We start from the raw sequence: 21,498 nt of genomic DNA on the forward strand, positions 1-21,498 counted from the left end.
CTGGGTGAGTTGTAACCAGACAGGGCGGACCCAAAGCAATTTTGTGGCTCCCTTAAAGATAAATGAGAGGTGGGAGGCCAAGGTGGAACTTTGGAAGCGATTGTAATTCATAATCCAGGGATTCCGATTGTTAAATTACATTTACAAATGCAATCTGAATGATCGTAAAAGGCAAAATAATAGAACAGTTATTTACATAGTTCTGCTTTCGTATTTGCATCCCGGCGTGACAGTTAAACCTTTGCCGCAAGTCTCTTCAATCTTCCCCGGCCTCTGTTACCCACCGATAGAAATGGGTACACCACAGTCAATCAGCAGGTTGCACGTGGTGGGGTAAAGTGTGAGCACTCCCACCTCTTCCAAGATACATGGCCAGTGCAGGAGAATTGGCCAAAATACCATCTAGAATGCTTCTCGAAAGCTGCCACTCGTGGAGGCCCTTCCACCGTCAGTGGAGTGAGCAATACACCGCAGGTCTGCACCTCGACCTTGATTTATTTGTATCACTTTGAATGAATTCAATTGTTATTGTCCCATTGGATAGACTGGATCCACTGAATAAATATGGAGTTTTCAGCTGTTGGCTCAGGGCCACCAATGCAAATAAGCACCACCCAACACTCACGATTCCATTCTGGAGAATTCCCACTGAGATTTCGACACTTCTACGGAAGGATGTCATGTTTCAAATCTCAACTGAATTGAAGGGTAATTCTAACAGAAATTCTGCCGTGCAAGAGTCACTCGAATGGGATTCTTTTGCGACTCGTCTGTGAATCTAACTTGGGCAAACTTTCAAAATGCTTGGCTGAGTTAAGCATCCGGTGATCCAGATGGCAGTCCCAGTGGTTGACCTCGATACGAGCCGGCATTGACCAGAATATCAACCGGCTCAATTCAAACCCTGACAAGAATCGCCATTGAAATGTATGGCCGATGTCGATGTAATATCACTACTGGTAGATATTATATAGGCATGGGCAATGCATTTGAATGGCGAGGCTACGAAGCCGTCTGGACCCTTCTCGTCTCAATGCCGTGCCGATTTCCACACAACTTGGCCGCATCATGATTCCGGAAATTCTGCCAATCTCGCTAGAAATTCTGAAGGTAGAATTGCGATTCGAGGCGAAGGGGTCGTTAGAATCACCCAAAATCTATTTGAGATACTGAGACTTAAAAAAATTGTCCATTTTATTCGGTCACAGTTATATCGAAGGGTATATAAATTAACCCGTAAAAACAAAGTGTTTCACTCTAAATCCTTTATATGCGTGGCGGCGAGAGTCCTCTCGTCCTCTGGCTTGAGATGGCTGCCACCTATGGGTCAGATGATTGTCTGCCAGCATTAAGCAATTGGTAATTAAATATTTAATTTGTTTTCCCTAAACAGTGTAAAATTTTGGAAAAAAAAATTCACGAAAATTAATTGTCACGCACAACGAGTCTGTGTGGAAAATGTCAGCTCGATTTGATCACGGGAAGTGGGTTAAAAAACGACCGAAAGATTTGCACGGTCGTAAGCAAGCAAGCACGCAAGCAAGCAAGCGAACTTAATATAAAGGATTTAAAAAAAGTGATCAAGGACGGAGTAGGGCATGCAATTTACTTGTGCAGCAAGAGTACACCTACAAGCGGTGTGTGTGTGTGTGAGAGAGAGAGAGAGAGGAACGCCCTTGGAATAGACAATAGGGACTGTGCAGTGGCATCTCGTCTCATCTCATTCCTGTGCGGCTCTGCTGCCAAGATGAGTTTCTGTGAAGGTGTTTGGTGGAGGGGGGTATCTGCTGATGATACGCAGCTCTCTTCTGTGACACATGCCAGTGGCACAACTGGAAGAACATTTCTTTGTGCGTGAAAAGCATGACTCTAGAGTTTAATAATTAATACCGCTCTTGACAGGGAGAAAGTCATTTTTCAGGCACGTACACACACCAATTACGAGCGGCATCGGCATGCTGTGAAATTCGGCACCCCGTTTCAGGGGAAACGCTCTGTCCTCCAGCACTGCTGCTGCTGACACTTGACATATTGAATTACATACACATCCATTGCGCTTGTCTCTGGCGGCTGGGGGACAAGTATGTCACAAGCTTCTCAAGGCCAAGTTTCCTCAGTTTGAGCTGAAGTGTGCCATGGAACCTGCATCGAATGTTCTTGACTGGTGAATAAAAGGCGACCCAAATTAGTTAATCCTTATATATATTTTTTCTAAATCAGCACTCAATGATTGGATGGCACTGTGCTACAACATGTGACATTCGGGAGGAGGGTATTTGGTGTGTTACCTTGAACACAACTAGTACCCTCATCTTGCTGAAATTTACGTCGTTCATTCGAATCCAGTACGATTAGCACTTAGCTCCTAAACATATTGCCATACCCAAAAAAATAATATAATTCAAAAGGTCTTAAGTTTAAATCCCAGTTATGGGTGGACTCAACCTTTCAGGCCTCTGCGGTTTGTAAAATAAGTACCACGTTTTGAGAAGTCAATAGTGGTTGTTCTATGGATTGATTGCGCCTCACCATAGGAATGTGGAATTTCCACTGTTGGATCAGGGGCTGTAAATGACGATGAGCACCTCCCCGCACTATTCTGAATGGATAAACACTTGGACGAATGTCGTCACCATACTAGCGCCATACTTAAATTCTAGCGACTTTAAAACTCAAACTAATGTGATATTAAATTGGAATTAGCGTTGACTTTATGGTTCGTGATATTAATATGGAACGCTGGCAGGGATGTCCCTATTTCCCACTTCTAGCCCCCACACTCATGTGGCTCACATGAGCACTTATGAGCACATAGGTGTGTATGAAATTAAAATTGCAATGATAATAATACTCATTAACTTCTCTCACACACTGCGTTGTGCAACAATGATGATACCCCCCTGTGTCTAATTGTGATTTTAAACACCCCCTTCATTCACAATATAATGTTGTTCACGATCATCATGATCCTCATCCATGTTTTACCCACTGCTGCATCGTGGTCTTTACGCAACTGTCATCATCCATCTCGTTCTTGCACATGAACTGATCCCATTACTCCATCTCTATGGCGGTCGTGCTCTCGTGCGCATTCTCTGCTTTGTCTGCCATTTCATCGTCAGTCTCATCATCGGCCGTCATTCCTTCTCGCGATGTGTGCTGCCCAAGCCCACTTTCATCAACTGTCAATATGATGGTCCTCATCTGTGGTTGTTCCCCTGATGCATGTGTGTTTTTATTTCTGTCAGTCAGCGTAATAATCTCAAGTGTAGATTCGAAGCTTTCGTGATTACAGGAATTACTATTTGGTTCTTTCGGTAAAGTAACGTAGAAATAAAATAAATAATAATAGACTATGACGTTTCGATTGCAACACAAGCAACCATCATCAGGTAAGAATGAATGAGAAAACAAACATAGTACACTTAGAAATATAATGCAATACAACACCCTACCTGGTTGATTACGTTCTTACAAAGATTGCAAAATTTGAGAGAGAGAGATAAAACACAGACACGGAGACACATAGACAGACACACAAGCAGAGAGAAATAACACAGAGACAGAGAGAGACACACACATAGACGAACAGAAAGACAACGCCTCTGTGTCGAGGCCTTAAATAGAGCGAGAGGGGGGGGGCAGAGAGAGAGGGGGGACGGGTTGTGGTCGAGAACAATGGGAGAGTTGCGTGGAATTCCTGCCCATAGCGGCCGGAGGAGAGACAAGCACGGAACAAGCATTGTCGTGGAAGTATTTTATTACACATGTACTATTGGATACATATCATACGCACACCGTCTCAAGTCATTGCATAAGTGTTTCATTAACTTCCAGAGCCTATTCCTGCTGTATTATTCCCAGTATTCCTGTTCAACAGTCGTGTATATTTGAATAATATATTATAATCCAAGCCATGAGCTACCCACTGCACGGAACATCTTTGTATGTATGTTGAACTTCTTTCGCACCGTACGTAGCCAACCGTGCTAATCGGAGGTGCGGGGAAGGACAACAAACTAAGCACAAAAAGCTATTCTAACGAAATTAGTTTTCAATTTAGATTTAAAATCGCATAACTCCAGTGGCTTCCTAACAGCGGAAGGAAAGCATTCCAGATGGCCGCAGGAGCGCATCTGAAAGCGTGTAACGATACAGTGACTGTCTTTGTTCGATGGCTAGCCAAACGCGGCTGGTGCGAGGATGACCACAAATCGGATAACAATCGAGTGTCGATGTTGAGAAAAGAAGGTGGACATTGGAGATGGTTGAGACTGATGAAGGAGCGGCAGCCAAATAAATGGAACACGAGGAAATATTCATGCCAACGTTTGTGCTCAGCAGCCCAGGGCCAGTTCAGCTGTCGCGAGCGTTCATATTCCCAGCCACCTCCGTTGAGTGCATTAAATGGAAATTTTTCTTCTTGGTTCTTTCGGTAAAGTCACGTAGAAGGGAAGTAATAAAATAATAAAAATAAAACATAATAAAATAATTCTCACGACGTTTCAGCCACAATGCGTCGTGAGAATTGTTTTATTATGTTTTATTTTTATTATTTTATTGTGGCCGCAACGTCGTGAGAATTATTTTATTATGTTTTATTTTTATTATTTTATTACTTCTCTTCTACGTGACTTTACCGAAAGAACCAAGAAGATTAATCCCTGCAGTCACGAAAGCTTTAAATCGAAATTTAAATGGAAATTGTTGGGCGGTAGACAACTGGAAGACAGCAGAATATGTACTGTACACCACGGGTAATTATTGAAGGTGGGGTCGGTATAAAAATGATAAATCACATCGAACCAAGGGAGTGGTGGCATAGTGGTTTTGGCATTGCATCATTAACCTGGTGGCCCCGTGTGCAATAGTAACAAGCCCATGACAAGCATTAGTCGTGAGTAATATCTGATGTGGTCTCGAACTACTTTTCCTTCACCATCTTACACCGGTCAACATCATGAAACATGTCAATATAAACTACTAAACTATTCAAACGAAACTATTTAAATTTCACCAGGTAAGGCCCACTGAGCTGTATTGCTCTTTTCAGAAGCAACCTAGCCACACATGCTAGTCTAACTAAGTGGTTTATTACGTGGAAATTTATAGCAGGTGGGGAGGGGCTGATCACCCCGTGGTGCCCTTATAAAACTCAACGTTTAACCTACTCACACCGGCTTGTGCCCGCCCTCACAGTCGGGCATATTTGCGGAATACACCACGCCGCCGTTGACCCTGGCCATTGACCGAGCAACCCAACGTTCCTACCAGCTCCCTCGGCAGGAATGTGTTTTTAAACCACTGCAGTCTGCGCTCCTTCAAGGGAGGAATAGCAAAACCACACAAAGTCTCTCCTGAAGCTCTCTTTGTCGTGGCTAACAGACCTCGACGTTGACATTTAGCTCCTGAACATATTTACATTCGCATGAATGGAATTTACATGTAAAAAGAATATGGATATTGAACTTGTGAATTGTGTGACAGAGGTTGAAAGCGAGTGACGGACAACAAAAAAACGGCCACAGAAAGAGAGCAGTATGACTGCATCCTTCATAGAATGTGCCCGAGGGGTTCGTTTTCCTTCTGACCACAGCCTTGCATCATGGAACAGTTAATTTAAGGCTGTCCACAGCCATCTTCCCGATGTAAATGGAGTCCATATGAACCAAATCTGTTATGCACATGGGCCACATGTCCTTAGCCTACTAAACCAGCAAAGTATCTCTATCCAGCTCTGGATGGCTGGTGCAGATTTAGTTTTTATTCTGTCCTTCAGCTGAGAACTGTTGTGCAGGAACTGTCGTGGGACATGGATTCTCAGTTATATTGCGAGAGTGTTGATGATTGAATAGAGTACTCAGATATTGTGCTTATGTACCCTGATTCACCTTCACTTTATGCATTAAAATAACAATGGATCATCCGTCTTTCCTGAACTGGAAGAACTAGTTAATGTGTAGGTTTTTGGTGACAGCATAAGTGTTTAATTAACTTCCAGAGCCTACTCCTGTTGTATTATTCCCAGTGTTCCTGTTAGACAGTCACGTATGTTTGAATAATAAATTATAATCAAAGCCCTGATCTATCCACTGCTGGACGAAGGCCTCCACAAAGGCCTCCGCGATGCACAGACCATCTTGCCCCTGAACAGAAGCTAATTTGTGTGTATGTTGAACTTCTTTCGCACATAGGCAAGCATGCTAATCGGAGGTACGGGGGAAGGACAACAAACTAAACACAAAAAGCAGTTCTAAATAAATTAGTTTTCAATCTAAATTTAAAAGTGCGTAGCTCCGGTGACTTCCTAATATCAGAAGGAGGAGCGTCCCAAACGGCCACAGAAGCGCATCTGAAAGCGCACAAACAGTGACCATATTTTTTCGACGGTTAGCCAAAAACCGCTTCCAGGATGACCGGAGTTTGCGTGATGGCTTCTGCTCTTTGTTGTGATTCATTTGTGGCAAGAACTGTGTGTGTAATGAGTGCGACCTTAAATGTATTCGTTCAGCAACCGGAAGCCAACACAGCTCAGCGAGTACTGCACGGACATTCTCGGATTTTACAAATACCCGTCACGACACGTGGCAAAGGTTTTGTTACACGCTACAGCTTGGTAATTTCATCGCTCTATCTCCGTGGTGGGGGATTCTCTGAGGCTTGTTTCTCCTTTGTCTGCCACTCCATTAATCGTCTCAATTACGATATATACAGTAGTATATATACATCTTGATTTAAAGCTTTCGTGACTGCAGGGATTCATATTCTTGATTCTTTCGGTAAAGTCACGTAGAAGGGAAACAATAAACAATAAAATAATATTAATATAAAACAATGTTTTATAGTAATATTATTTTATTGTTTCCCTTCTTAATATAGAACAATGTTTTATATTAATATTATTTTATTGTTTCCCTTCTACATGACTTTACCGAAAGAACCAAGAATATAGTATATATACAGTTCATATACAATACTATACGATGGAAAAATCCACAAATCTTTTCCATTTAACCTATAAGTCTTGTTTGCTGTTCCATCATTCATTGTATGTATTTATTTATTCATTCATAGGTTGTAATTATAACTTTTTATCACTATTCAAATTCCAGACGGGTACTCATGCAAGTGACCTCGTATATCTGTCACACTTGCTTTTAGTGCCTCCAGTTTGCCGGAAGTAATCCGTGTTAAAATGAAGTTGGAACTTTCAATTTGGTGTGGTTTTTCTTCTTTTTCTGCAGTGAGCCTCACTGAAACATGCCATTTGCCCTCAAATAAGCCTCCACTTATCTCAATGTTTCTTAAAGTGCCAAGCGACATGAGGATTCATGGGCGGTTATTTGGAGGCAGGCGCCTATTAGACATACTTACCGAATAATTTGTGGGAGTCCAGATATGGGCTAAGTTTTGTGGTTGCTGAAACAAGAATATCTCAAGATTACGTTCTGTTATTCACTCCTTTCACTCTGAGAACCCAAAAAAGCCACACTTTCAGCTTTCTTAGTAGAAAGCACCACTGTGGAAAGTTTGAAATAATGGATCCATTCTCGTATTGACATGCATTTAGTTTTAGTAGCTGTAATGCCCACAGCATAAGGCCGTGCAAAACTAATTAGAAAAGAACAAGAGACTGCATCATGCATCACTGCTTCCAAGATGTGCAGAGTTATACGTGGAGCAGATTCTTGTTGTTGTACAAGGAGAGGTGAACATTTGTGAGAACAAGACACGCACGCACAATGGAACGTTAAAACCGACCTACTGAGCCCGGTTCTTTTTTTAAATCCTTTATATTAAGTTCACTTGCTTGCTTGCTTAGGACCGTGCAAATCTTTCGGTCGTTTTTTAACCCACTTCCCGTGATCCAATCGAGTTGACATTTTGCACACAGACTCGTTGTGCGCGACAATGTATTTTTGTGAACATTTTTTTTCCAAAATGTTGCACTTTTTAGGAATTTTTTTTTATATTTAATTACCAATTGCTTAATGGTGGCAGCCATTCATCTGACCCATAGGTGGCAGCCATCTCAAGCCAGAGGACGAGAGGACTCTAGCCGCCACGCATATAAAGGATTTATAATGAAAAACTTTGTTTTTACGGGTTAATTTTTTTACCCTTGCATTAATACACTCGCATAGCCTATAAGTGCCTGGATGCTGAGTACAGGTTTCCCTCGCTTTATGAGGTTGATGCGTTCCAAAACAAAAGGGTGCATAATGCAAAATTGTGGACCACACAGTCACCCAACGCACAATGCACGGCACGGGACAGCTACCTGCCGAGTAGCGTATACAGAAACACATTACAATGTTGTTCCCACGTCTGACCGCATGGCAGCACATGGAATTTAAACCCAATTTGAATTTAAACCAAATATAGCGATTTTTTTGGGGTAGAATTAGGTTATCCGGAAATTCGCGGAATCGCACAAAATGAACCCGCTTAAAGTGAGGTAAACCTATTCTTGGTTCTTTTGGTAAAGTCACGTACAAGGGAAGTAATAATAACACCTAAGGACGGCTGCTTGCATTGTGGCCGAAACGTCCTGAGAATTTTATCTTATTATGTTTTATTTTTATTATTTTATTGTTTCCCTTCTCCGTGACTTTACCAAAAGAACCAAGAATATGAGGTAAACCTCTATTGCTACTTTGCAAATTACAATCGAGCAATATTGGTGACTGGTCGCAATTTTGAATATCGCATACTCGACAAGAGGGAAACAATCTAGATTTTCTGATGAATGTTTTTGCACATCATGCCATATGGTGGGAATTAATTTTTGCCATTCCCTATTTGTTTAAACTAAAGTCTCAACATTTCGAAAAACATCGGATATCAATGCCAAGCAACATGTGCAAACAAGGAAACACATTTTTTTATTATTTTGCCAAAGTAAAAACGAATCCTTCATTGCTCGTGAGCACAGTGTGCTCCAATACAGTTTGAACACCGCCTTTTCTGAACGAGTGTTGAGTACACACGTTTATTTTAATACTTCGCGTTCCATATTTAAATAAAGTTCGGATGTTTCAAGTAGTTGTTGTGTATGCTCTAAGTATTGTTTATATGCTGTTTGAAAGGACAGCGCATGAAGAACTGTGTATTATATGATATGACACTGTGCTTTCTGAAACTGGCCTTCTTAAACCCGCAGGCATTAACATTAAACCATAAGAATCCAAAAGATGCCTTAGTCTGGCTCTGTGAGCCTCAGGCATTAGCATTGAACCAGAAAAAAAAACCTTAAAGGTGCATTATCCTACTTTCTGAGCCTCGAGCATTAACATTGGATCATAAAGTGCTTTAGTCTGGCTCTATATGCACTTTTACATCATTGGATGTTTATATACACAGTATTTATATATGTGAAGTTGACTGCCCATGTCCACTTACTCATTTACAGATAAACGTAATAAAAAATACATGTATAGTGCTCAATCAATCAGCTGCTGAATTAAGGCCCTCCCCACGCCATTTTGGTCAGAGAGTGGTTGTTTGAGCTGACGTCACCAAGCCAGTCCAGCGCTTGGTTGGTGAAGAAAGTGAGTTCAGGATTAGTTTAGATATCGCCCGCCACTGGTGTAAGCCGTTTCCGGGAGTCAAATTCACGGGGGGTAGGTTTAATGCGCAGGGTGCTATAAGCACTGTGCGCCATTGCTCCGCTCCATGAATCAAAAATGTGAAAGTCATAAAAGTGAAACTGTTCGAATGATCATTGGAACCTCCTTTGCCAGTAGCAAAATATGATAATTGGCTTTTTACCCTTTTATCTGGCAACAAAACTGACACCTTTTTTTTAGATGGTGCATTGTCTTTGAGTTGTGCGCCTTTTGGCATCATCTGGTCCAACACCATGTGAGACTAGGCTCTAAGAAAAGCTGTCTCGGGTGTGGACCAATCAATCTCAAGGACAGTGCATACATGATCAGAGTTGTGTTTTTTGTTTGCATTCCGACCGCAGGTATTGTGGTCAATGCAAACATGACTCCTTGTAAAAAAAAGGTGTCAGTTTTGTTGCCAGATAAAAGGGTAAAAAACTAATTATGTTCGAATGATATCTGCCGATTTGTCGTAAGGTCACATCGAGGGCTGGGGTGAGGTTCACAGATCGATGATGTCCACTCACTGGATGGAGTCTCCCTGTTAAGTGATTTGAGTGTGAACCTCCTCGCGTGCCGATGTCTTCTCTGGCTACTCTGGTTCCCTCTCACATGCCAAACACCGATGAATGGTTTTGGTCAAACATCCTCATGCAGGACTCTCCTGAAAATAATCCTCAGGCTGACCGAGGCTTTCCAGAGTCAATAATTGGTATCATCGTGTGAGCTGTGATGTGACATGGCCCTGCACGCAGTTGATTAGCAATATCCGCATTGGTTTAAAGTAGGTGTACGGTATATGTTTATTTAACTCCCCATATAAAAATCCAGGAATTTAAACAGTGACCACTATTGGGAGGTCAAACCGGCGTCCTCTGGATTGCAAGTCCAGCGTGTAAACCATTTCACCACAACATCACCCGTTCAAAAGTTATACATCTACGAATATTTTGAAACTACACGGTCAAGTGTGATCCTGATGTAATCATCACATACAGGCTCATGACTCACTGGGTGTTAAAATGCTTAAATGAGTATTTAGTGCCACTTGTGTGAGATCACTCTTGGCCCTTGCTGCACATAATCCAGCCCACAAATGGCATGGTATCAATACATCTCCTTCATAAAGGATGCTATGAAAAGTGATGTTCTATAAAAGAGGGCTTTGTTGTATAAAAAAAATGGAAACGTTTTAAAGACATCATTGCGCACAATATCCATGAGAAAGCAACATTATGCCAACTTTTCTGTTGTTTAAAGATAAGACTGATAAATTGACAAAAGGTACTTGTCAAATAACATTTGACAACAGCAACGCCTAGCAACAAGCAACACGTCGTACATTCAGGCGTTTTGTTTGACTTTTTTGTTGTTATCTTTCACGATCGTATTTGGAGTTTAAGCTTTCATTGGTCGTCAACAAAGAATGCATTGCTTTTAGACATTATTTCACGATAAATGACGTCGCTCACGTTATTTCGTCAAGGTGCAGGTTCTGCGTTTTATTTTCTCATGCAACTGCTGGCAGAAAAAAACTCCACTGAAGGAAGATCGAGATAGAGTCCCTCCGAATGATAGTTTGTCAAACGTCTTGGAAGAAGTGGGGTTACCTACACTGTACCCCACCACACGGGAACCTGTCAATCGAGTAACTGTGGTGCACCCTATCCATACTGCTGAGTGGACAGGAGTGGGAGGATTTAAGAAACTTGCCCCATTCGTTCAGCTGCCACGCCAGGAGATTAAACCGACGACCTCTGGGTTGCAATTCCAGTATGCGAACCATTTCACTATGGCAGCATCTCCATGTTATTATGTAACGGAGATGAATCCTCTGATAAAGAACGATTGTGTTGTTGCATTGCATACGCGTATTCTAAATGTTACTCGTGACTGGTCTTATACATGACCTGTGATTTTTATTTCATGTAGATATGGTTTGAACATTAAATCTGCTATAATGACTAAGTTCTGCGGCGTAATTTTATACACTGCAATTTCGAAAGATCAAGGGTATTATCATGTTACCCTTCACGAAGCAATTAAAATCTAAATTTCCCTTTTGCATATAATGCGTACTGTATATGTATGTTCCCGATAAAGAAAAAAAAGAAGAAAACTTTTCATTCGTACATTAGTAGGAGTACCTACGTAGGTTTTAACGGTTGTGACGTGTGGCTGTGTTTTGGGGGCTGTGGGCCGCGTGTTTTTCGGAACGATGTCCGACGTTTTGTTCCAGAGCGCTGGGAGCCTCTTTCTGAAGGAATCTCTCTGCTTTTGAAGTTAAATTTTCAGGTTCGAACTGACTCAGCTCCCAGCACGTGGGACGAAATGTCGGACATCGTGCCAGAACAATACGCCGGTACAAGTCGAGAGCATATCAATTCGCGAGCTGTGTTAATAGGGGAAGGATCCCTATTAGGACAACGGTACCCTACCCCCATACCCCTAGCATCCCTACCTGGCGTCCCTGGGTGACCCCCTCAGCCCACCCTCCCCCGCCACCCCCTGTCACCCCCAACTGCAGACCGAGTGGGGGCGCGTGGCCTATAACCAATCAAAAGCATTCTACAGGTCAATCGGTTGTCAGTCGTCCACTTCTATTTTTTATAGGTCGTCGATGGGTGGAGGAGATCAGTTTGGACGGAAATATATCGTCATAAAGAAAGTGATGGAGTGGGTTCGAGTGGAGAGAAGGGTAATCGGAACAATTCGGAGAAGGCCAAACATCTGGATTGGGCATGTTGTCAGAGGAGAAGGCTTGCTCAAAGAAGCTCAGCGGCTCCTCAGCCCGTTGGGTTGGATGCTGTGCGCAGGCTGCGGTGTGGACACTGCACGGGAGAAATGTTCAATGTGGACGAGGAACGTCAGCGCCACAGAACTGCGACAAACCAAACGAATAGACAACGCGAAACAAAATTCCATAATGGTAACGCGTTGACGAGAGGACGTGCGATCTCTCTGTGCATTGTGGCCTCAGTAACCTGGGCTGGGTGGGGAGGGCCATTACTAAAAGGTTGGCTTGCATTGCTCTTGAAGGATGCTGGGGGGAAGGCCACCAGGTATAAAAAGGAAGGTGATGCTTGATCACCTGAAGGGACAGCCAGCCGTATAACAGGGAGGAAATTGCAAGATCAGACAATATGTAAGAAACTTGATCCGATAATCTGCCCCTTGGGCAGAGAACCCAAGAAGAAAGACAAGTTAGCATGGCTTTATATATGTATATATGTATAACCGTAATTACTGTGTATAAACAAAAGGCATTTTTTTTTGTAAGACGTTTTGATGGCCACTAAGCGTGTGCAGCGTGTGTGTGGATCTACATTGGCCTGTGCATGGTCTTGAATGTGTGCACGCGTGTTCTTGAATGTGTGCACGCGTGTTCTTGAATGTGTGCACGCGTGCGTGCGTGCGCCTCGCTAGAAAATGCAGCACACATTGTGACCAAATGTTTTTTTTTATTCCTCTGGCAATATCCAAGACATAAAATGGTGACATTTTGAAGAAAGTAGATGGCACTGTTTTGATAAACATTTAAGGAAATGCCAATATCAATAATTGCATAACAGTCGCTTGCATTCAACTCTCTTCCCATGAACACTGTGCTATGGGTGGGAGAGAGAAAAAATGTTGGTCGTTGAACCCAAACTTGACATTGATTTCATGATTTAGTTTTCCCAATCTTGTCTCAAGGGCATTTTTAAGTTTACCGAGTAAGTGAAAATGCTTTGATCAACAGTTGCTTTAGGTGAGCACACAAAAGGCGAATTCACTCAAATGTTCTACGATTCATTATTTTTCTGCTAGTAGGCAGCAGCATTTTAAATGATTTGCAATGTTTTATGTCTGTCTAAATGGAGCGATCATAATCATAGTCTTATACGTTTGAAATAGTGATTTCAACCAAATTGGTAAGAAGCTATGTAACTTTTGTTCATACTCCAAAACACGTTTAGGATACGTAGATTCTTTTTATAGGAAAAAAAATAACAAATTTGTTCTCATTACAGCAATGATGTGCCATGTGAGCTTTTCCAATTGCAAGAAATGGCAGCATTTATAAAATGCATGCAAATCCCTGCACAGATTTGGAGCCTGGCACAACTTTAAAGACGAGCGATTTTTACCCTCAGCCTAGGGATTTTTAGGGGCAAAGGGAGTTTTATTTATTATTTATTCTTAATATCGGGAAATATTCCAAAGTAAATCTGCCAATGCTGGCTCAGGCACAACATTCTCATGCATCCACCAGCTGTGTTGGAAGGTAGTGCGCACACACACACTTGTACACACATGGACTAACCAAGCATGTGTATGCACACAAACACATACTTGCACACACATGGACTAACTAAGCATGTATATGCACTTGCACACACAACAACAACAACAACCGCCATTCGCCACTAAGTGGCGGTGACGTCACCACGACGCTTGTGCCAGGCTATGACTTGCACACACATGGACTTGCACACACACACACAAGTCAATGTGTGTGTGTAGGTCGATGTGTGTGTTCGTAAGTCGATGTGTGTGTGTTAGTCAATGTGTGTGTGTTAGTCAATGTGTGTGTGTAGGTCGATGTGTTTGTGTGTGCGTCGATGTATGTGTGTGTGTACGACCGTGTGTGTGTATAAGTCGATGTGTGTGTGTGTGCAGGTCGATGTGTGTGGGTGAGTAGAAATGTGTGTGTGTGTCAGTCGATGTGTGTGCGTGGTGTGTGTGTGTAGACAACTAATATTAAAAAATTAAGTTAGTAAATTTTAAAATAATAATGTGTGTCTAAGTCCATGTGTGAGTGTAAGTCAATGTGTCTGAGTGTATGAGTCAATGTGTCTGTGTGATAGTCGAGGTGTGTGTGTGTGTGAGTCGATATGTGTGTGTGTCAGTCGATGTGTGTGTGTTTATGTGTGTGTGTGTGTTAGTCGATGTGCGTGTGTGAGTCGCCGTATGTGTGTACGTCGATATGTGCATGTAACTCCATGTGTGTGTATCTAAAGTCGATGTCTGTGTGTGTGAGTCCATATGTGTATGTGTGTGTGTAAGTCTATGTGTTTGTGTATGTGGGTCGATGTCTGTGTGTGTGTAAGTCGATGTGTGTGCGTCTTTTTCGCCCAGGCAACGCCGGGTACTTCCCGCTAGTATGTTATAAATGGGCCCTAAATAAAAATAAAATTAAAAAAACACGTAAATATTAGAACACAAAATTTTCACTTGCATAATAAAGTAATTGTATTGTTCCATTTGCTATACTACCAGATAATACGAAAAATCGCTAACCTTAAACACCCAGTCGTTCATAAAAGTTAAAGGCAGTATAGTACTATAGTAATAGAGCAAGTGCAGAATCACTGAGCCGGAATTGATATCTTGAAAGCATTTAGCGTGGGGCCCTTTGAACTGCTGGCCCATAGCATATGTAGCTACTTTTGCTACTCGGATAATCTGGCGCTGGTTGTCACCCAAATGGATTTTTAGTTTGAGGGGTATACATTTTATTGAATGCTACCCCAAGTCTGCCTCGTCGTTGCTGCCTATGAGCAAGTACTGTACTCATGTAACTGCGATATGGCGATACTACGATATATCTTACAATATGAGGATTCAGTAACGTGAAATGAAGTAATATATATATTTTTAACATTGCGCTGTGACGGTGTCTTTTCGGTTGTCAAAAAGTTTGAAAGCATTCAAGGTCAAGGATGAGTGGCCGTGCTCGAGACAATGTTTGACATTTTTTTTGTTGTGGCTGCACTCACTTGGCATGGACACAGTAACACCCGGTGTACATTCATTATAAAGGTAAGAACGTTAGTGCCAGGGTACTGCGTCAGCACCGCTAAGATCTTGGGTTTCAACCTTGGGTGGGACAGGACAAAAATATGCACGAGATTATAAAGGTGAAAGGATGTTTGTTTTCAGATGTCATACGTCTTATAGTATCAGCCTGGTTGCTGATTCATATACATGATATAATTCTACAACTGGTGCTTGTAAATGTTTTACCTGCCATGTGAAGGGAAAAGTACTTATACAATTAGGTTGAGGCCAAGTCCCAATTGTATACGTGCCCTGGGGATAATTCAAGTCCAGCTCAAGGCACTGCGCCTGCTTGTGATGTATTCTGTGATGTATTTTGTGGATTTGAAAAAGTGTCAAGGCGTCTCTAATTTAACCAAAAATATTTCTCAAGAACTATTGCTGTGCAGAATCAGTCAATTTGTTGAATGGAGGCAAGAATGTGCATAACGTTCTGAAAAGCGAGCACCTTTGTAAACAAAATAGGTAAAATTGATACGGAACTCTAAAAGCCCTCGCAAACATCAGCACTGACTTCACCTTAATAGGAAAATGTAAAGTACAATGTTGCATATCCAACTTGCTGGGAACTGAGTTATAGGCGGATATGTGAACAGGTCAGATGTATTTGAACGCCTATTTAGGAAATGACAGTTACACTGCGTACAAATAGGTTACCGGACAAAAATACAGTGCAACCTTCTTCACTGTATTTTATAAGTACAATAATAAACTCTACACAATATTGGGAATACATAATCTGTGCGTGAAAAAGTCGGATTTGTGAACGTCTATAGAAAACGATGGTCACATCACAGCCGCCCGCACTGGGTGCACTGGCTGCGGGCAGCTGGTCACGGTGGACATGTGACGGTCGGATATGGGACGTTGTTCAGGTCTGGAAATGCAAGGTGTTGGGCAATAGTCCTTCTTCAGGGCAGAGTGAAAAGTTAATTTGTGGTGAGGTTTATTCAGTTTGTGCTTGCATGCAACAGCTAATGGTACCCTTAAGTTTTATAAGACAGGATTTTCATATCTGTTATAAAAGCCTGCGTTCCGTTTGTCCGTTAACACAATTATAAGAGCCATCAGAAGGCCTGAAGAAAAACGTTAAAGAGCGTTCAGCGTGCATCTTAAAATGCAGTCGGTGTGTGCCTGTTCTGCCTCACGGCAGATATGGGGGTGTGCTTACACAGGAACTTCCTGATATGGTGTTGAGGTTGGTCACGTGACCAGAAAGTTACGATTGAAGGTTCTCTAAGCCATGAGGTAGGGTGTCAGCCATTACACAGAGTACAAAATGGAGGCACAATAAGCGCCTCAGTAACGACAGGTGCATCTGTTCATTGTGGGACTTTAAGAAGCATTGTCTGTAAGTTCGTTTATGTTCTTATAATACTGGGAAGGCTGTTATAATGTTAGGATTGCCGTTATAATGCTGTAAATGCCTTTATGATGCTGTTAAATTGTTATGATTAATATGAGGCCTAGTTAACAACGAATCCTACCACTTGCAATATTGTGAATGTTATTGTAGTTGGATAAGTCGAGCCAGACTTGTGCCCATGTAACTTTAATGCGTTCTTGAGAGCAAGAATGAAGAAGTATCTCATCCACAGTTCAGTGTTATGTGTAGCACTGTACATTTAGGCTGCAGTATGGCGATTACACAAAGTGACCTTATTTAACACAATAGCTTATTCTCTTGATGTATGGCTATTCAGTGCTAATGGAGGTGCCTGATCCATCCAGGACCTATTGTTGAGATTCATGTTATCTAAAACAATGTTATGATGCTGCAGTGTTCATTCATTGTATTGATATTGCAAGTATTAACAGATGCTGTATTTGTGCTGTGTTTTTCCATCGGTTTTACCTCGTTATATTCATTAAATACGTTTGGAGTCGGATGTTCACCCTCGCTCTGAAGGTTTATTGAATGCGAGGTTATCTACTCGGATAGTGGTGCAATGCAGCGCACAGCGAGGCCGAGACAATGCCAGGTGGCTTAGTGGTGGAGTTAGTGGCTCGCAATCGCAAGGTTGCAAGTTCGAACGTGATTGGAAGTCGACTTAGCCGATCATGCTTCCCAGATAGATCAAATTGGTGCATTTTGTGGGTAAGTCAACAGTCATTTTCTTATGGATAAACTAACCCCTGCCATAGGAATGTGGAATTCCCACGACTGTCTCAGGGCTGTGGCCAGATTTGTATAGCCTTATTCACACCAGGCACACGTTTTGGGTGCATCTTACTTTTCAGAGTGCCTTATAATCTATAGAATGTGCTAATATTGTTTTAAACCTTCAAAGTAAAAGTGGACAAGTGATTTATTTTCTAATCTAAGTAAGTAAGCAGGTTTAGTTTAAAACAAAACAAAAACGGAATAATTTTATTCACCAAGATCCCAAAACAATTTGTTTTTGATAACTCAAGTGAGAAATATAACCATATTGACTGCTGATAACAACAACACAAAATCCATCGTTCACAAACATAGAATTATAGTTTTGATAACTCAAGTGAGAATGTAAACTGTGGATTTAAAAATAACAGTCTGAAAAATACGATGCCTGAAACGCTCTGTGTTATATTATGGTGTCACCAAAACTGTCATCAGTGCACTTGGCAATTGCAGTTGCAGAGGGCATGTGATCTGAGGAAGTTATCAAAGTTATATTTTTAGTGTGTTTTGTCAAAAATTGTACGCAGTAAAAAAATAACACGTGACCTCAGGTTTGAACAAAGCTCTCGTTGTCTTTCACAAAGTATATAGGCTTCCGGAAAACAAGTAACCTATTAAATTAGTTATTTGTGGTTTTACCAAGAAAATTCACTCTTGTGAGCAGCGAATTCCAGGCAATACAACCATGACCTCTTGCCCATGGCGTGGATATGGGCGTGGGATGTACCCGGCACAGCTATTGCCTGTAATTACACCCAAATTCCTCAGCCATACGAGTGGTTATCAGTTGGGGAGGAAGTCACAGATGTTGAAGATTAACAGCTTATGAGATTTTTTTTTCTGCAGAGGGGCAGTCGAAAGTTTTGTTTTTTTCTCTCCAAAAAAATACAACTCATTGGTGTCTGATGTCATCATCTGCCCGGTCATGCACAGCGCTATTCTTGATTTTCCACGAGTGTGCGGTTACGTGCCAGAACTGCTTTTTGTGTTCACTTTCTTCTCCTTCCGATTAGCGCAGTTGGCTAACGTGCGGTGCGAAAGAAGTTCAACATACACGCCGACACATAGACGCAGAACGCGACGTTTGTTTCTTGCTCAGCGGCGGCAACACACGGGGCGGCGGGGCGCGTGCTTTCTCGCAGCCACCAATCTGTGGCCTTTCGATCTCGGCGGCTCACGTTCATTTGCGTGAACAAGCGTGAGCAGGCCCGTGCCGGCCACGCGTCGCTTGCGTCCCGGCTCGCGTGCTCCGAACGCTCCGGCCGCGAGCGGTAACTTCACGGCCGTTTCTGCCGCGCGCTTCGGAACACGTGACGACGTCGCGTTAACCTTCTGAACCCGGAGAAAAACAACAAAAAACATTGATACAACCTTAGGGGCCGTCCGTAAATGACGGCACGCGATTTTGGACGATTTTTAACTCCCCCCCCCTCCCCCCATCGTCACACGGCGTCACAAAAAGTCAGACCCCCCCCCCTCAAATATGACGTCACAAAGCTCTGCCCCCCCCCTAAAATAAAACATGCTTCAAATCGCTTTAAACTATTGTCATTGTAGTGCGTATTTAATGTGGCGCTGCAACTCTGATGTTGTAGGAGAAAACATTTATTAAAAAGTCTATTTTATGAAGTAGAACGTGTTGTCTATCTATATATATAAAATCGTTCATGTCTGTCTGTCTGTGTGTGTGTGTGTGGACTTTGGCCCATACGCACTTTCATTGGACGGCGGTTGCCCCTGGCAACGGCTAGCCACGCCTTCGCCGCTTTCATTGGACCTGGCAACGGCTAGCCACGCCTTCGCCAAGGGCTGCAGTTTCATTGGACGGCGGTTGCCCCTGCCAACGGCTAGCCACGCCTTCGCCACTTTCATAAGCTCCGTATTTAATTAAATAATAGCCATTACACAGTATTGTTGGAGCGCTAGGGGGGGGGGGAAGGAACGCCACCCGTACCCTGCCTCTTCCAAGCCGACAATTTTAGGCGAGGCCGCAGGCTTTGCACGCTACTAGGCCTCGACACCCACCACGCCACTCTGAGGTAAATTCATCAAAGTTTTTCCTACTCTTCACTACACCCCCACCACAATGTGTGCTATTAATATTACTTTTAAACCCAACGCGCCAACAATCGATTACTTTAATGTTCACTGTACAAATACTCATTAAGCTGGGTGAGCGTACTGCCAGTCTATCATGTACACTGTAGCCTGCTTATTAAGCTCGGTGAGCGTACTGCCACTCTATCATGTACACTCTAGCCTGCTTATGAAGCTGAGTGTGTGTACTGGCAGTCTATAATGTGGACTCTTGCCTGGTTATTATAATCGATTCTTTATATGTTCTTTGTACAAACAGTCATTAAGCTGCTTGAGCGACCCCAGTTCGATTCCAACTCACGCCCACCACCGCTGACGATTATTTGAAACGGACCTGGCCCTCCCCTAGGTCCACTCAGCCTCAAAAGCGTAACTGCTGTCGTGTGTGAACATCGTCACTGGGGAGACAAAGGCGGCGGGGCATCGTGGATCCAAGTCCCGGGCGAAGCCGGGTCATGTGTATGTGTGTTTGTGTTTATGTGTATGTCTGTGTGTCTCTATGTATGTGTGTATGTATGTGTATGTATGTGTTTGTGTGTATGTGTGTGTGTATGTATGTGGGTTTTTTTTATGTCTTTATGTGTATGTCTGCGTGTCTCTATGTATGTGTGTATGTACGTGTGTGCATGTGTTTGTGTGTATGTATGTGTGTGTCTATGTATGTGTGTGTATGTGTTTTTGTGTATGTATGTGTGTGTATGTATGTGTGTTATGTGTCTGTCTGTGTCTGCATGTATGTGTGTGTGTATTGTGTATGTGTTTGTGTGCATGTATGTGTGTGTTTGTGTGTATGTGTATGTCTGTGTGTATGTATGTGTGTGTATGTGTGTGTATGTGTTTGTGTGTATGTGTGTGTATGTGTTTGTATGTGTTTGTGTGTTTACGCTCGCATTACACAAATGTGTTGCTGGTCTAAGGCGTTCCTCGCACAGCATTGCCGCTTTATTTTTTCAGTCGTTTACTGCCTTACGCACCCTGAAAGTCGTGTGTATCTGCAGCAAGCGCGTGTATGTGTACCTATGGACGCGCGCGCGTGTGTTGTGTAGGGGGAACGGTAGTGTAGTGCTTAGCGTGCTGTCTGTGTCTGTGTCTGTCTGTGTGTGTCTGCGTGTGTCTGTGTGTGTGTCTGTGTGTGTGCGTGTGTGGTGTGTGGGGAGCGGTAGTGTAGTGCTTAGCGTGCTGTCTGTGTGTCTGTGTGTGTGTGTGTCTGTCTGTGTCTGTCTGTGTGTGTCTGTGTGTGTGTCTGTGCGTGTGTGGTGTGTGAGGAGCGGTGGGTGTAGTGCTTAACGCTACGCTGCGCTACCAACCCGGCGAACCGAGTTCGATTCCCGCTCACGGCCACCACCGGTGACGATTATTTGAACCTCCCCTAGGTCCACTCAGCCTCGAACGAGTAACTGGTGTGGCGTATTAACATCGGCACTTGGGAGACAAAGGCGGCCGGGCGTGGTAGATCCAAGTCCCGGGCGAAGCCGGGTCATGTGTATGTGTTTATGTGTATGTCTGTGTGTCTGTATGCATGTGTGTATGTATGTGTTTGTGTGTATGTCTGTGTGTGTATGTATGTGGGTTTTTTTGTATGTGTTTATGTCTATGTCTGTGTGTCTGTATGTGTGTATGTACGTGTGTGTATGTGTTTGTGTGTATGTATGTGTGTGTGTATGTATGTGTGTATGTGTTTCTGTGTATGTATGTGTGTGTATGTATGTGTGTTATGTGTGTCTCTGTGTGTCTGCATGTATGTCTGTGTGTATTGTGTATGTGTTTGTGTGTATGTATGTGTGTGTTTGTGTGTATGTGTATGTC

The 21,498-nt window shown here is 42.7% G+C and overlaps 1 protein-coding gene across 1 annotated transcript in view; it reads left to right on the top strand.

Annotated features, from left to right (window-relative positions):
• LOC133348416 (uncharacterized) overlaps positions 1-18,870 on the top strand; it is a 29,655-nt gene extending 10,785 nt beyond the window's left edge. Inside the window, exon 4 of the mRNA XM_061561210.1 lies at positions 18,738-18,870. Coding sequence (XP_061417194.1) covers positions 18,738-18,870 — 133 coding nt within the window. The remainder of the gene's footprint in view (positions 1-18,737) is intronic.
• Positions 18,871-21,498: the final 2,628 nt, after the last annotated feature.

This window comes from Lethenteron reissneri, chromosome 27 (assembly GCF_015708825.2).
Source record: "Lethenteron reissneri isolate LAM-NWPU_2019-01 chromosome 27, ASM1570882v1, whole genome shotgun sequence".
Lineage (NCBI taxonomy): Eukaryota > Metazoa > Chordata > Hyperoartia > Petromyzontiformes > Petromyzontidae > Lethenteron > Lethenteron reissneri.